Source organism: Ranitomeya imitator, chromosome 5, assembly GCF_032444005.1.
Source record: "Ranitomeya imitator isolate aRanImi1 chromosome 5, aRanImi1.pri, whole genome shotgun sequence".
Taxonomy (NCBI): domain Eukaryota; kingdom Metazoa; phylum Chordata; class Amphibia; order Anura; family Dendrobatidae; genus Ranitomeya; species Ranitomeya imitator.
In genome coordinates this window covers 574,157,694-574,172,137 of record NC_091286.1, presented here as the reverse complement: position 1 = coordinate 574,172,137, position 14,444 = coordinate 574,157,694, and the positions used below count along the sequence as shown (strand labels likewise).

At 44.7% G+C, this 14,444-nt stretch overlaps 1 protein-coding gene across 4 annotated transcripts in view; it reads left to right on the top strand.

Moving 5' to 3' along the window:
• LOC138638478 (calcium-binding protein 39) overlaps positions 1 to 4,857 on the top strand; it is a 50,956-nt gene extending 46,099 nt beyond the window's left edge. For all 4 annotated transcript variants that reach the window (XM_069727811.1, XM_069727809.1, XM_069727812.1 and 1 more), the window contains one exon: positions 2,768 to 4,857. In XM_069727811.1, the coding sequence (XP_069583912.1) occupies positions 2,768 to 2,956 (189 nt within the window). In that variant the 3' untranslated portion in view covers positions 2,957 to 4,857. The remainder of the gene's footprint in view (positions 1 to 2,767) is intronic.
• The last annotated feature ends 9,587 nt before the right edge of the window (positions 4,858 to 14,444 follow it).

Here is a 14,444-nt window from a genome sequence, read left to right as displayed (position 1 = left end):
GGCCAAGAGTAATGGTGTCCTCCAGGTTGAGAAATACAGGCGTTCTGTTATCAGCCGTCATGCAATAGCATCAGTGAGGTGTCAGACTCCCAGGTCATTCTGCAACAGGACAACAACCCGAACATACAATCAATGTCATTAAAAACAATCTGCAGCGTTAAGAAAAACAAGGAGTCTTGTAAGTTATGGCATGGCCCCACGGAGCCCTGATCTCAACATCATCGATGGAAGATTCTGCACAAGCGACATCCAAATGAGACCTGTGCTTCGTTCTCCAGGATCTTTGGAACAACCCTTCTACGAAGTTCCTTCAAAAACTTTGCAAGTGTATCCAGAAGAATTTATGCTTTTTAGGCAAATCGTGGTCACCCCAAATATTGATTTGACTTCAACTATTGAAATTTCTATCTTTCAATTCCTGTCTAAAAGCCTTGCACAGTATTGCACGTGTGTCATATATTATGTGATTCTGGTGTATTTACCATGTCATCCCATGTCAGAATTACTGCAAAATCTTTGTTGAAACTTTTCCTGCTTGAGATTCTGATATTAAGGCTTGTTCACACAATCGTATTTTCTTTTCCAAATGCTGTCCGTGAAGAAAAACGGACTGCACTAGGACCAACGTTATCCAATATGGCAGTGCAGATCAGCAGTTTTAATTTATTTTTCACTAAACGAATCTGGGTTTGAGAAAAATTGTAGCATGCACTAGTTTCTACCATAAATCATATGAGACTCACCCATTCAAGTCTTTGGAAAAAATGTGGATGCTATACGGAGACACATTATTACATCTGATTTTTGGATACATTGCAGTTCTGTAACATGGGGAACTGTAAATGAGTAATAGCTGCTGCAGTGAAAAACAGATTGTGTACAGATAATACATATTACTTATACGCTAAGACAGAGACTAGATGCTCATTTTAATATCATTTAATATCATGTGTATTTTTTTTTTTTTAAGTACTCCAGTATTATCATGTGTAAGACATTTATTTAACCCCTTCCCAATGTAGGACATAATAGTACACCTTATGTTGTGTCCCCATGTATACAGGTGACATGTAACAAAAGCGACAGGAGCTTGCTCCGATCACTCCTCTTTATTCATAGGACCGCACCAGCTCCCATCACGCAGTATTACAGTGTGTAGACATGAGCATTGATCGCAGCTTGACATCGTTATAAGAGGAGAAAAAAGGAAAAAAAAATAACTTTTTAAAAATCCGAAATAAACCATAACTTCAAATTACCCCCCCCCTTTCCCACTTTAAAAAAAATAAACAATAATATATTTGATGTTACCATGTTCACAAAATGCTGATCCATAAAATGATCAAATATTTCATTGCCAGAATTGCTGTTTTTCACTTGCTGCATCGCCCTAATATAAAAACAAAAAGGAAATGGGTGGAAAAATCACTGTACTGTAAAATGGTAACTGTTGAAATTTCCCCTTAGCATGAAAAAAAACAAGCCCTCACTCTCCTCCATCACTCGAAAAATATAAAGTTATGTCTCAGAAAATGTCCCAAATTTATTTTTTCACAACTTAAAAAAATAAAAGAAAAAAAAAAATACAAGTTTAGTATCGCCATAATTTTACTGATAAAAACAAAATTACATAACTTGATTTTTCATATTGCAGGCAACAGCCTAAAAAGAAGTCCAAAAACACACCGGTGACATTGCATTGTTTTTTAGTTAACATTTCACTGTACTTTTTATTTTTTATTTTTACTCCATTTTCCCACCTATTATATGGTAAAACGAGTGGTGTCCTTCAAAACTACAAGTTGTCCTGAGAAACAACAAGCCCTCACATGGCTACGCCGAGGGAAAACGAAAAATGTTGTGGCTCTTGGCAGAAAGGGAGAGCAAAAGTAAAGCGCAAAAGCTAAAATTGCTTGCTGCAGGCAGGGGGGTCATTACCACACGCAGCTTAGGTTGTAAAATCTGGTAACAGATGCACTTCTTATAGGGCCCCCGTCACTAAATACAGGTCCCCTGCACCGGAACCCGGCTGCATGATTGCTTCCAGTCAGCATTTCGGAGAAAACAATTGGAAAAGTCGTCCGGGACCTTTAGAGAGAGACCTGACTAGTCGGATGCAGTCCCTGCTATTTGACAGGTGTCTGTTTGTACATGGAGAGTCACGCGTCTCCCTAGGGTCCCCGGCGATGGCCTTTCAAACTTGTTTTGTCTGAAACACTGCAGCAGATTACAGTAAAACATTCCTGGCAGCAATCATACAGCCGATTATCATGTAATGGTGTTAGTATGGTATCGGGTAATATTTTAGAATAAGCCGTCCTGTTCTGCGTGATGAATAACACCACGATATGAGGCCCTTAGTGATGAGCACAAGTGCTTGTTACTCCAGTGTGCCTAGGGGGCTCCGGTGTGCACCGAGTATTGCGGGAGCTGGAGTGACATGTTTGAGTCCCTGCTGCTACTTGTTTTGGGACTGTTACACACTCACAAAACATGCAGGGATTGCCCGTGTTTGTCAAGCAATCCCCCCCCCCATGCTTTGTGGCTAACAGCCGTGAAACATGCGGCCGCGGGGACTCAAACATGATACTTGAGCTCCCGCGATACTCGGTTTGTAGCGGATCACCCTAGGCAAAAGAGCACTTGTGCTCATCACTAGTGGCCATGCTCCTCTCCATACACTGTCTCATACGTAGACCCAGTGAGGGTACAAACTTCAGGCTGATCCTACTGACTAATGTAGAACGACTTCCTCTCTTTCTCCTAGGTATTTGTAGCTAACCCGAACAAGACGCAGCCTGTCCTGGATATCCTCCTCAAGAACCAGAGCAAGCTGATTGAATTCCTCAGCAAATTTCAGAACGATCGCACTGAGGACGAGCAGTTTAACGATGAGAAAACCTACCTAGTGAAACAGATCCGGGACCTGAAAAGACCTGCACAGCAAGAGGCCTGAAGTGGATGGCGGGAGGTGGGGAGGGAGGTGCCCAAACCCAGCGCTTGCTGCGAGAGTATTCAGTATCCCGTGGACTTTGAGAGCAACATCATCACTTCTGCCCGAACAGTTTCACCCTAATCCATTGCATTTGGAAGGTTTAGTCCGAGTATAACCCCTTCTCTGGTGGAAGAACCCAGATGCTGCGCTCTTCTGCTGCGGCTCCGACGTTTAACGATGAATGCATAACTACCTTACGTTCTTTCTTTTCCCCTCCTTACACCTTTTACTGAGCAAGACGGATTTCCTCTCCCTTCTATCTTTTGTGTTGCATCAATACGGGATTGAGAGTCGCTGGTTATTACAGTGTCAGGGTGCAAGTATCAAATCAAAAGATAAAAAAAGAGGTCTTAGACTCTCAAGCGAGTGTGTAGTACCTAGTCTGGGTTTTGGATAAGATGGCATACATGTAGTTAATGATGATTATTATTATTATTATTTTTTTATTGCAACGCATTGCATGCTTGCAGCAAAAACCTGAAAAGAAAAAAAAAAAAAAAAATCAACAGAAAAATCTGGTTTCCATCAGCATATTTGCACATAAACTTGTGAAAGGAGAAGCCGGGCGTAATATCTGTGCATAGCTGGTACCGTAGTTTTCAAATATAAATATGCCTTGATCTCAAACTGAAATAACCAATAAAATGCAACAGCGCAGTGCTTTTATCTCTACTGCCGTGGAGTGGGGCGGCCCACGCTACGAACGAGTGGAAAATTGGTTAAGCAGTAAATGCATACATATTTTAAAAGTGTGTAATGGGAAGAGCTTATTACAGGTGGGCTTATGTAAAGACGAGTGTACATTCATTATACATGCCTTTCATTTTTTTTTTCTTTCCTCCCCTCAGTGTGATTGTTGTTTTACCAGGTGGTAGAGGACAAGCGGCATCGTATGTTCTTGAGCACGTCATTCTACAAGCCAACGATCCATTAATATGACGTGTCTCTATCACATGTATGTAGAACAGCTACTTGCCAAATAACACCCTCCGCATGTGTCGGCACAAAGCGGAAGTCCTCAGCTCCTGGCTGTTTGCAGAGCTCGGGCAGTGGGGGGCCATGCTCGGACAGGCTTGGCTAGCCACGTTTTTGCTCTTGTACATAACATGCTGCTTTGCCCCTCCCTGTTCCTCGCCACTGGGGAGGTGGACTATGACGTTTACCTCTCTATCTCCCTGAGATTTCAGGGGGTTAGGCAGGTGGGCTTGAAGTCTTGTGTGATTTATTGCTTCACCTTGAGACAACAAATTTCAGCAGAGCTTCCACCCCTCACCCAACCTATAATAGCAAACGCCACCAATGCCAAGAACAGCATGCCTGCTTATGTTTACTCAGTGGATGGGTAGGATGAGTCCGAAGAGCACGGTAGATGGCGGGTTGCTGATATTCTTGCCATACTGCAAATGTACCATTGTCAAGAATGGCTGCTTGCTAGGAATGTCGTGGCAGAACGCTTGGGTAGTGGAATGAGCAGGGTACATAAGGGTAAGCTTGAATTATAAGCTATTGACACCAGGGATAAAAGCATATCAGTCTTTACTTTGTGTTTCTGAAGAAAAGCAACTTCAGCAAACAACCAGATTTGTTTTTTTTAATCTTATTTATTACACCTGGGGTTTTCTGCCTGGCGCATGCAGCTGGTACAGTGCACATCATTTTTAGTTAATTTAAGCAACCACTACCACGGTGGTTCTGTTACTGTCCCCCAAGTCTCCCATGGATAATGCTGAAACCAAAGCCTCGGGTGAAGGGGTAAACACTCGCTTCATGCAGATTTGCTTTGGGTTACTTTGAATTCTCTGTGTACATACGTTTTTGGCCTCTTATTCGTAAAGAAAAAAAATAAACTGTACAGCAAAGGAGTGTAGTCATGTTTCTTGCGATCAAGCTTCTGTAGTGTGATATCAGGATCTGCTGTATAAATCCTAGAACTTGTGCCAAGTACGCCATAGTCTGTTGTAGTAGGGTGACAGGAGGACTAGGTAACCATAGGAGGTGCAAAACTCCAACCATAGGAATATCTGTCCCGTATTTTCATTTACAGCTATTAACCCCTTAACCTCCCCCCCCCCCAGTAATGACCGGGCAAATTTTTTACAATTCTGACCACTGTCCCTTTATGAGGTTATAACTCTGGAACGCTTCAACGGATCCTGATGATTCTGACATTGTTTTCTTGTGACATGTTGTACTTCATGATGGTGGTAACATTTCTTAGATATTACTTGCGTTTATTTGTGAAAAAAAAATGAAATTTGGTGAAAATTTTGAACATTTCGCAATTTTCCAACTTTGAATTTTTATTCCCTTAAATCACAGAGATATGTCACACAAAATACTTAATAAGTAACATTTCCCACATGTCTACTTTACATCAGCACAATTTTGGAACCCAAATTTTTTTTGTTAGGGAGTTATAAGGGTTAAAAGTTGACCAGCAATTTCTCATTTTTACAACACCATTTTTTTTAGGGACCACATCACATTTGAAGTCATTTTGAGGAGTCTATATGATAGAAAATAACCAAGTGTGACACCATTCTAAAAACTGCACCCCTCAAGGTGCTCAAAACCACTTTCAAGAAGTTTATTAACCCTTCAGGTGTTTCATAGGAATTTTTAGAATGTTTAAAAAAAAATTAACATTTAACTTTTTTTCACCAAAAATGTATTTCAGCTTCAATTTGTTTTATTTTACCAAGGGTAACAGGAGAAATTGGACTCCAAAAGTTGTACAATTAGTCCTGAGTACGCCAAAGTTGTACAATTAGTCCTGAGCACGCCGATACCCCATAAATGGGGGTAAACCACTGTTTGGGCACATGGCAGAGCTCAGAAGGGAAGGAGCGCCGTTTGACTTTTCAATGCAAAATTGACTGGAATTGAGATCGGATGCCATGTCACGTTTGGAGAGCCCCTGATGTGCCTAAACATTGAAACCCCCCACAAGTGACACCATTTTGGAAAGTAGACCCCCTAAGGAACTTATCTAGATGTGTGGTGGGCACTTTGACCCACCAAATGCTTCACAGAAGTTAATAATGTAGAGCCGTAAAAATAAAAAACCATATTCTTTCACAAAAATGATCTTTTCGCCCCCAATTTTTTATTTTCCCAAGGGTAACAGAAGAAACTGGACCCCAAAAGTTGTAAAATTTGTCCTAAGTACGCTGATACCCCATATGTGGGGGTAAACCACTGTTTGGGCGCATGGCAGAACTCGGAAGGGAAGGAGCACCATTTAACTTTTCAATGCAAAATTGACTGGAATTGAGATGGGACGCCATGTCGCGTTTGGAGAGCCACTGATGTGCCTAAACATTGAAACCCCCCACAAGTGACACCATTTTGGAAAGTAGACCCCCTAAGGAACTTATCTAGATGTGTTGTGAGAACTTTGAACCCCCAAGTGTTTCACTACAGTTTATAACACAGAGCCGTGAAAATAAAAAAATCATTTTCTTTCCACACAAATTATTTTTTAGCCCCCAGTTTTGTATTTTCCCACGGGTGACGAGAGAAATTGGACCCGAAATGTTGTTGCCCTATTTCTCCCGAGTACGCTGATACCCCATATGTGGGGGTGAACCACCATTTGGGCGCATGGCAGAGCCCGGAAGGGAAGGAGCGCCATTTGGAATACAGACTTAGATGGATTGGTCTGCAGGCGTCACGTTGCATTTGCAGAGCCCCTGATGTACCTAAACAGTAGAATCCCCCCACAAGTGACCCCATATTGGAAACTAGACCCCCCAAGGAACTTGTCTAGATGTGTTGTGAGAACTTTGAACCCCCAAGTGTTTCACTACAGTTTATAACACAGAGCCGTGAAAATAAAAAATCATTTTTTTTCCACAAAAATTAATTTTAGCCTCCGGTTTTGTATTTTCCCAAGGGTAACAGGACAAATTGGACCCCAAAAGTTGTTGTCCAATTTGTCCTGAGTACGCTGATATTCCATATGTTGGGGTAAACCCCTGAATGGGCACACGAGAGAGCTGGGAAGGGAAGGAGCACTGTTTTACTTTTTCAACGCAGAATTGGCTGGAATTGAGATCGGACACCATGTCGCGTTTGGAGAGCCCCTGATGTGCCTAAACAGTGGAAACCCCCCAATTCTAACTGAAACCCTAACCCAAACGCACCAATCCCAACCCTAACCCTAATCCCAACCGTAAATGTAATCCAAACCCTAACTTTAGCCCCAACCCTAACTTTAGCCCCAACCCGAATCCTAATTTTATCCCCAACCCTAACCCTAACTTTAGCCCCAACCGTAACCTTAATGGGAAAATGGAAATTAATACATTTTTTTAATTTTATTATTTTGCCCTAACTAAGAAGGCGATGAAAGGGGGTTTGATTTACTTTTATATCGAGTTTTTTAGCGGATTTTTATGATTGCCACCTGTCACACACTATAAAAGACGCTTTTTATCGCAAAAAATAGTTTTTGCGTCTCCACATTTTGAGCGCTATAATTTTTCCATATTTTGGTCCACAGTCATGTGAGGTCTTGTTTTTTGCGGGACGATTTGATGTTTTTATTGGTACTATTTTTGGGTATGTGACATTTTTTGATCGCTTTTTATTCCAATTTTTGTGAGATAGAATGAACAAACCAGCTATTCATGAATTTCTTTTGGGGGGGGGAGGAGCTTATACCATTCCACGTTTGGTAAAATTGATAAAGCAGTTTTATTCTTCGGGTTAGTACGATTACAGCGATACCTCATTTATATCTTTTTTTTATGTTTTAGCACTTTTATACGATAAAAAGTATTTTATAAAAAATAATTATTTTTGCATCGATTTACTCTGAGGACTATGACTTTTTGATTTTTTTCATTGATGACGCTGTATCGCGGTTCGATTTTTGCGGGACAAGATGATGTTTTCAGCGGTACCATGGTTATTTATATCTGTCTTTTTGATCGCGTATTATTCCACTTTTTGTTTGGCGGTATGAAAATAAAGCGTAGTTTTTTGCCTTTTTTTACGGTGTTCACTGAAGGGGTTAACTAGTGGGACAGTTTTATAAGTCGGGTCGTTACGAACGCGGCGATACTAAATATGTGTACTTTTGTTTTTTGTTTTTATTTAGATAAAGAAATGTATTTATTGGAAGAATTTTTTTTTTTTTTCTTTAGGAATTTTTTTTTTTTTTTACACATGTAAATAATATTTTTTTTACTTTTCTACATTGCCCCAAGGGGGGGACATCACACTATAGTGACTGATGGCTGATCTGACACTTTGCAAAGCAGTGTGTCAGATCAGCGATCTGACATGCACTGCAGGGAGGCTTCCCGGCGCCTGCTCTGAGCAGGCGCTTGAAAGCCACCTCCCTGCAGGACCCGGAAGGCCCCCCGCGGCCATTTTGGATCCGTGCCTGCAGGGAGGAGGAGGTAGGAGACCCTCGGAGCAATGCGATCACATCGCGTTGCTCTGAGGGTCTCAGGGAAGCCCCCTCCCTGCGCGATGCTTCTTTGTGCCGCCGGAACTCTGCGATCATGTTTGATCTCAGTGTTCCGGGGGTTAATGTGCCCGGAGTGGTCCGTGACCACTCCTGGCACATAGTGCCGGATGTCAGCTGTAATAATCAGCTGACACCCGGCGGCGATCGGCCGTGCTCCTCTGTGAGCGCGGCTGATCGCGCTGGACGTACTATCCCGTCACTGGGAACCTCGACGGCATAGTACGTCCAATGGGATTAAGGGGTTAAAGGGAACTTGTCATGAGCACTTTATAATGCAAACTAATGGCAAATATGTACACGCGCTTCCAAGAACTTGCGCAGTACTGTCCTCAGGATGTTGTTAGACCCAGTGTATCAACGTGTTGCCCCCATCTGAGAATATGAGTGGAGCAGGAATGAGCAGCAGGGAGGAATTTGTTGTCAGGTCACTGAAACCAGAGTGGCTTGTCACTAAGGAAGAAGAATGGCACTCCTTTTGTTTCTAGATGCACCAATAGAGTCTCATTTATTTGGTATATTTATTAACTTCATGGAGCAACTGTACCAAACGTTTTGGCCGTCCGACCTTCATTAGTTACACAATCCCTGGCAAAAATGATGGAATCACCGGCCTTGGAGGATGTTCATTCAGTTGTTTAATTTTGTAGAAAAAAAGCAGATCGCAGACATGGCACAAAACTAAAGTCATTTCAAATGGCAACTTTCTGGCTTTAAGAAACACTAAAAGAAATCAAGAAGAAAAAATGTGGTAGTCAGTAGTGTTGAGCCACCTCCCTAGTGTTCGGGTTCGGTTCGTCGAACAGGGACGTGTTCGACGAATTGTTCGTCGAACGTTCGAACACCGTCGAACCCCCATTGAAACCAATGGCAGGCAAACACATGCAAACACATGGAAAACACCTAGAAAACACCTCAAACGGTGTCCAAAAGCTGACACACTGCTCAGAAGACACAACAAACACATGGAAAAGTCACAACTAGATAAAGTCATGCGTAAAGAAAAGAGGTGGAGGAGTAAAAGGAGGAGGAGACACCGATATAGGCATGTCATGCCCTTCTAAAACCAAGAAAGGCTGGAGTAAAAATCTAAAATCACCCTACCACCACCCAGACGACGTTAAAAAAAAATATATATATCTTTAGGTAGAATGGCGGCGGGTCCATTCAGAACACTTTCCTTAGAAGACGTAGTGGTACCCCCGTTGGGAGTTGTGCCAAAAAATGAACCCAATACATTCAGACTAATCCACCATTTGTCATACCCAAGGGGCAGGTCAGTAAACGACAACATCGACACGGAACCAAGTACAGTACTATGTACTGTACCTCCTTTGACGAGGCAATCAGGCGGGTCAAGAAGTTGGTAAGGGGCACCCTAATGGCCAAAACAGACATTGAGGGGCCGTTCCGGTTACTACCTGCGCCTCCGAATAGTGTCCTCCCATTGGGCTGCTTCTGTGAAGGAGCATACTACATAGATAGCTGTTTGCCCATGGGGTGCTCCATATCCTGCTCACTATTTTAGGTGTTTAGTTGCTTCTTCGAATGTGTTGTCATGGATAGGGTTGAGCGACTTTTTGTTTTTTAGGGTCGAGTCGGGTTTCGCGAAACCCGACTTATCTCAAAAGTCGAGTCGAGTGGAATCGGCCGATTATCGCGAAAAGTCGGGTATCGACCGAAACACGAAAACCCAATGCAAGTCAATGGGGGAGCATAGTCGGCAGTGAGTGGAGGCCAGGAAAACATGTACAGTGCCCATTTTAATGGCAAAAACATACATTCTTGTTACTGAAGCTTGTCAATTTTAATTTACCTTATAATAATAGTAAGGCATTGGAAATTGGGGGTCATTTGGCTAAAGTTGTGGGGGGTAGGGTTGGTTCAAGTATTTAGTGGGCCCAGGAAATCTGGACCACGTCACGGCAGTGGAGCAGGGAGAGATAAGTATTTCAACTTTGCAAGTGCTGTGATCCTGAGCAAGCAGGGGGGGCCCACTCGTTGGCACTGGCACAGGGCCCCTCAAAGTACGGCGGTGTGTTTGCATGGCGGGGGCACCTCCCACCGGCAGCGACACTTTTGCGTACTATGAGGGGCCCTGTGCCAGTGACGTTGCCAACGAGTATTCCTCCCCCCACCTGATGAAGTAACCTGCACTTTCATCTGCACCTTCCTCTTTGTCCCCGAGTAAGGTGGTATGGTATGCGGGAAGGGGAACCTGACTTTCAGCAGGGTCACAATCTTGCTGTGTAGCGTGCACGGGGAATGTTGCATTATGGGTCAATGTACCAGCAGACTCATCTATCACTGGCTGGGCAATGGGCAGGATGAGGAGGAAACACAGATATAGGCCCAAAGAATAAAGTGGGCTAAATGCAGTTCAAAACTGGTAACAGGACTAACCAGGGGGCATTGCTTTGTTCAGTGGAGTACAACTGTAATGAGAGGCTGACACAGTGAGTAGGCCCAAATCAGTAAGTAGGCTAAATGCAGTTCAAAATTGGTAACAGAAGTAAACAGGCGGCACTGGTTTGTTCAGTGGAGAACATCAAGGAGCGGCAGACACCGATAGTAGGCCCCAACCCAACTAGTAGGCCAAATGCAGTCTAACATTAACAACTACTTAACGAGAGCCTGAAAATGGAATTTCAGGACAGGAAACCAGGAGAACAACAAGTAGCGGCAGACACTGTTAGTAGGCCCCAACCAAACTAGTAAGTAAAGAAGCTGCGGAGACACCATCACGTGTTTCTCGACGCAAGCAATGAATAGCCAGGCCTTTCCCCGGGAAGGAACAACCACGGGAAGGGCAGCATCCTAAGAAGGAAAGCCACTTATGCCAAGCATGGTATCCATCCACAGACAGCTGTTTCGGGGTTTTTGCCCCTCATCAGTGTGGAGTAGGAATCTGGCTATTAGGAGCAGTGCCTAGTAAAAAGGCTATAAAGGCACAGATGATTGGCCTCGGGGAGACCAAAACATCCAACACTGCGGAGACACCATCACGTGTTTCTCAACGCAGTGATTCCAGAACACTGCCCCCATCCCTTATGGGAAATATGCAAATGCAAGTAAAGAAGCTGCGGAGACACCATCACGTGTTTCTCGACGCAAGCAATGAATAGCCAGGCCTTTCCCCGGGAAGGAACAACCACGGGAAGGGCAGCATCCTAAGAAGGAAAGCCACCTATGCCAAGCATGGTATCCATCCACAGACAGCTGTTTCGGGGTTTTTGCCCCTCATCAGTGTGGAGTAGGAATCTGGCTATTAGGAGCAGTGCCTAGTAAAAAGGCTATAAAGGCACAGATGATTGGCCTCGGGGAGACCAAAACATCCAACACTGCGGAGACACCATCACGTGTTTCTCAACGCAGTGATTCCAGAACACTGCCCCCATCCCTTATGGGAAATATGCAAATGCAAGTAAAGAAGCTGCGGAGACACCATCACGTGTTTCTCGACGCAAGCAATGAATAGCCAGGCCTTTCCCCGGGAAGGAACAACCACGGGAAGGGCAGCATCCTAAGAAGGAAAGCCACCTATGCCAAGCATGGTATCCATCCACAGACAGCTGTTTCGGGGTTTTTGCCCCTCATCAGTGTGGAGTAGGAATCTGGCTATTAGGAGCAGTGCCTAGTAAAAAGGCTATAAAGGCACAGATGATTGGCCTCGGGGAGACCAAAACATCCAACACTGCGGAGACACCATCACGTGTTTCTCAACGCAGTGATTCCAGAACACTGCCCCCATCCCTTATGGGAAATATGCAAATGCAAGTAAAGAAGCTGCGGAGACACCATCACGTGTTTCTCGACGCAAGCAATGAATAGCCAGGCCTTTCCCCGGGAAGGAACAACCACGGGAAGGGCAGCATCCTAAGAAGGAAAGCCACCTATGCCAAGCATGGTATCCATCCACAGACAGCTGTTTCGGGGGTTTTGCCCCTCATCAGTGTGGAGTAGGAATCTGGCTATTAGGAGCAGTGCCTAGTAAAAAGGCTATAAAGGCACAGATGATTGGCCTCGGGGAGACCAAAACATCCAACACTGCGGAGACACCATCACGTGTTTCTCAACGCAGTGATTCCAGAACACTGCCCCCATCCCTTATGGGAAATATGCAAATGCAAGTAAAGAAGCTGCGGAGACACCATCACGTGTTTCTCGACGCAAGCAATGAATAGCCAGGCCTTTCCCCGGGAAGGAACAACCACGGGAAGGGCAGCATCCTAAGAAGGAAAGCCACCTATGCCAAGCATGGTATCCATCCACAGACAGCTGTTTCGGGGTTTTTGCCCCTCATCAGTGTGGAGTAGGAATCTGGCTATTAGGAGCAGTGCCTAGTAAAAAGGCTATAAAGGCACAGATGATTGGCCTCGGGGAGACCAAAACATCCAACACTGCGGAGACACCATCACGTGTTTCTCAACGCAGTGATTCCAGAACACTGCCCCCATCCCTTATGGGAAATATGCAAATGCAAGTAAAGAAGCTGCGGAGACACCATCACGTGTTTCTCGACGCAAGCAATGAATAGCCAGGCCTTTCCCCGGGAAGGAACAACCACGGGAAGGGCAGCATCCTAAGAAGGAAAGCCACCTATGCCAAGCATGGTATCCATCCACAGACAGCTGTTTCGGGGTTTTTGCCCCTCATCAGTGTGGAGTAGGAATCTGGCTATTAGGAGCAGTGCCTAGTAAAAAGGCTATAAAGGCACAGATGATTGGCCTCGGGGAGACCAAAACATCCAACACTGCGGAGACACCATCACGTGTTTCTCAACGCAGTGATTCCAGAACACTGCCCCCATCCCTTATGGGAAATATGCAAATGCAAGTAAAGAAGCTGCGGAGACACCATCACGTGTTTCTCGACGCAAGCAATGAATAGCCAGGCCTTTCCCCGGGAAGGAACAACCACGGGAAGGGCAGCATCCTAAGAAGGAAAGCCACCTATGCCAAGCATGGTATCCATCCACAGACAGCTGTTTCGGGGTTTTTGCCCCTCATCAGTGTGGAGTAGGAATCTGGCTATTAGGAGCAGTGCCTAGTAAAAAGGCTATAAAGGCACAGATGATTGGCCTCGGGGAGACCAAAACATCCAACACTGCGGAGACACCATCACGTGTTTCTCAACGCAGTGATTCCAGAACACTGCCCCCATCCCTTATGGGAAATATGCAAATGCAAGTAAAGAAGCTGCGGAGACACCATCACGTGTTTCTCGACGCAAGCAATGAATAGCCAGGCCTTTCCCCGGGAAGGAACAACCACGGGAAGGGCAGCATCCTAAGAAGGAAAGCCACCTATGCCAAGCATGGTATCCATCCACAGACAGCTGTTTCGGGGTTTTTGCCCCTCATCAGTGTGGAGTAGGAATCTGGCTATTAGGAGCAGTGCCTAGTAAAAAGGCTATAAAGGCACAGATGATTGGCCTCGGGGAGACCAAAACATCCAACACTGCGGAGACACCATCACGTGTTTCTCAACGCAGTGATTCCAGAACACTGCCCCCATCCCTTATGGGAAATATGCAAATGCAAGTAAAGAAGCTGCGGAGACACCATCACGTGTTTCTCGACGCAAGCAATGAATAGCCAGGCCTTTCCCCGGGAAGGAACAACCACGGGAAGGGCAGCATCCTAAGAAGGAAAGCCACCTATGCCAAGCATGGTATCCATCCACAGACAGCTGTTTCGGGGTTTTTGCCCCTCATCAGTGTGGAGTAGGAATCTGGCTATTAGGAGCAGTGCCTAGTAAAAAGGCTATAAAGGCACAGATGATTGGCCTCGGGGAGACCAAAACATCCAACACTGCGGAGACACCATCACGTGTTTCTCAACGCAGTGATTCCAGAACACTGCCCCCATCCCTTATGGGAAATATGCAAATGCAAGTAAAGAAGCTGCGGAGACACCATCACGTGTTTCTCGACGCAAGCAATGAATAGCCAGGCCTTTCCCCGGGAAGGAAC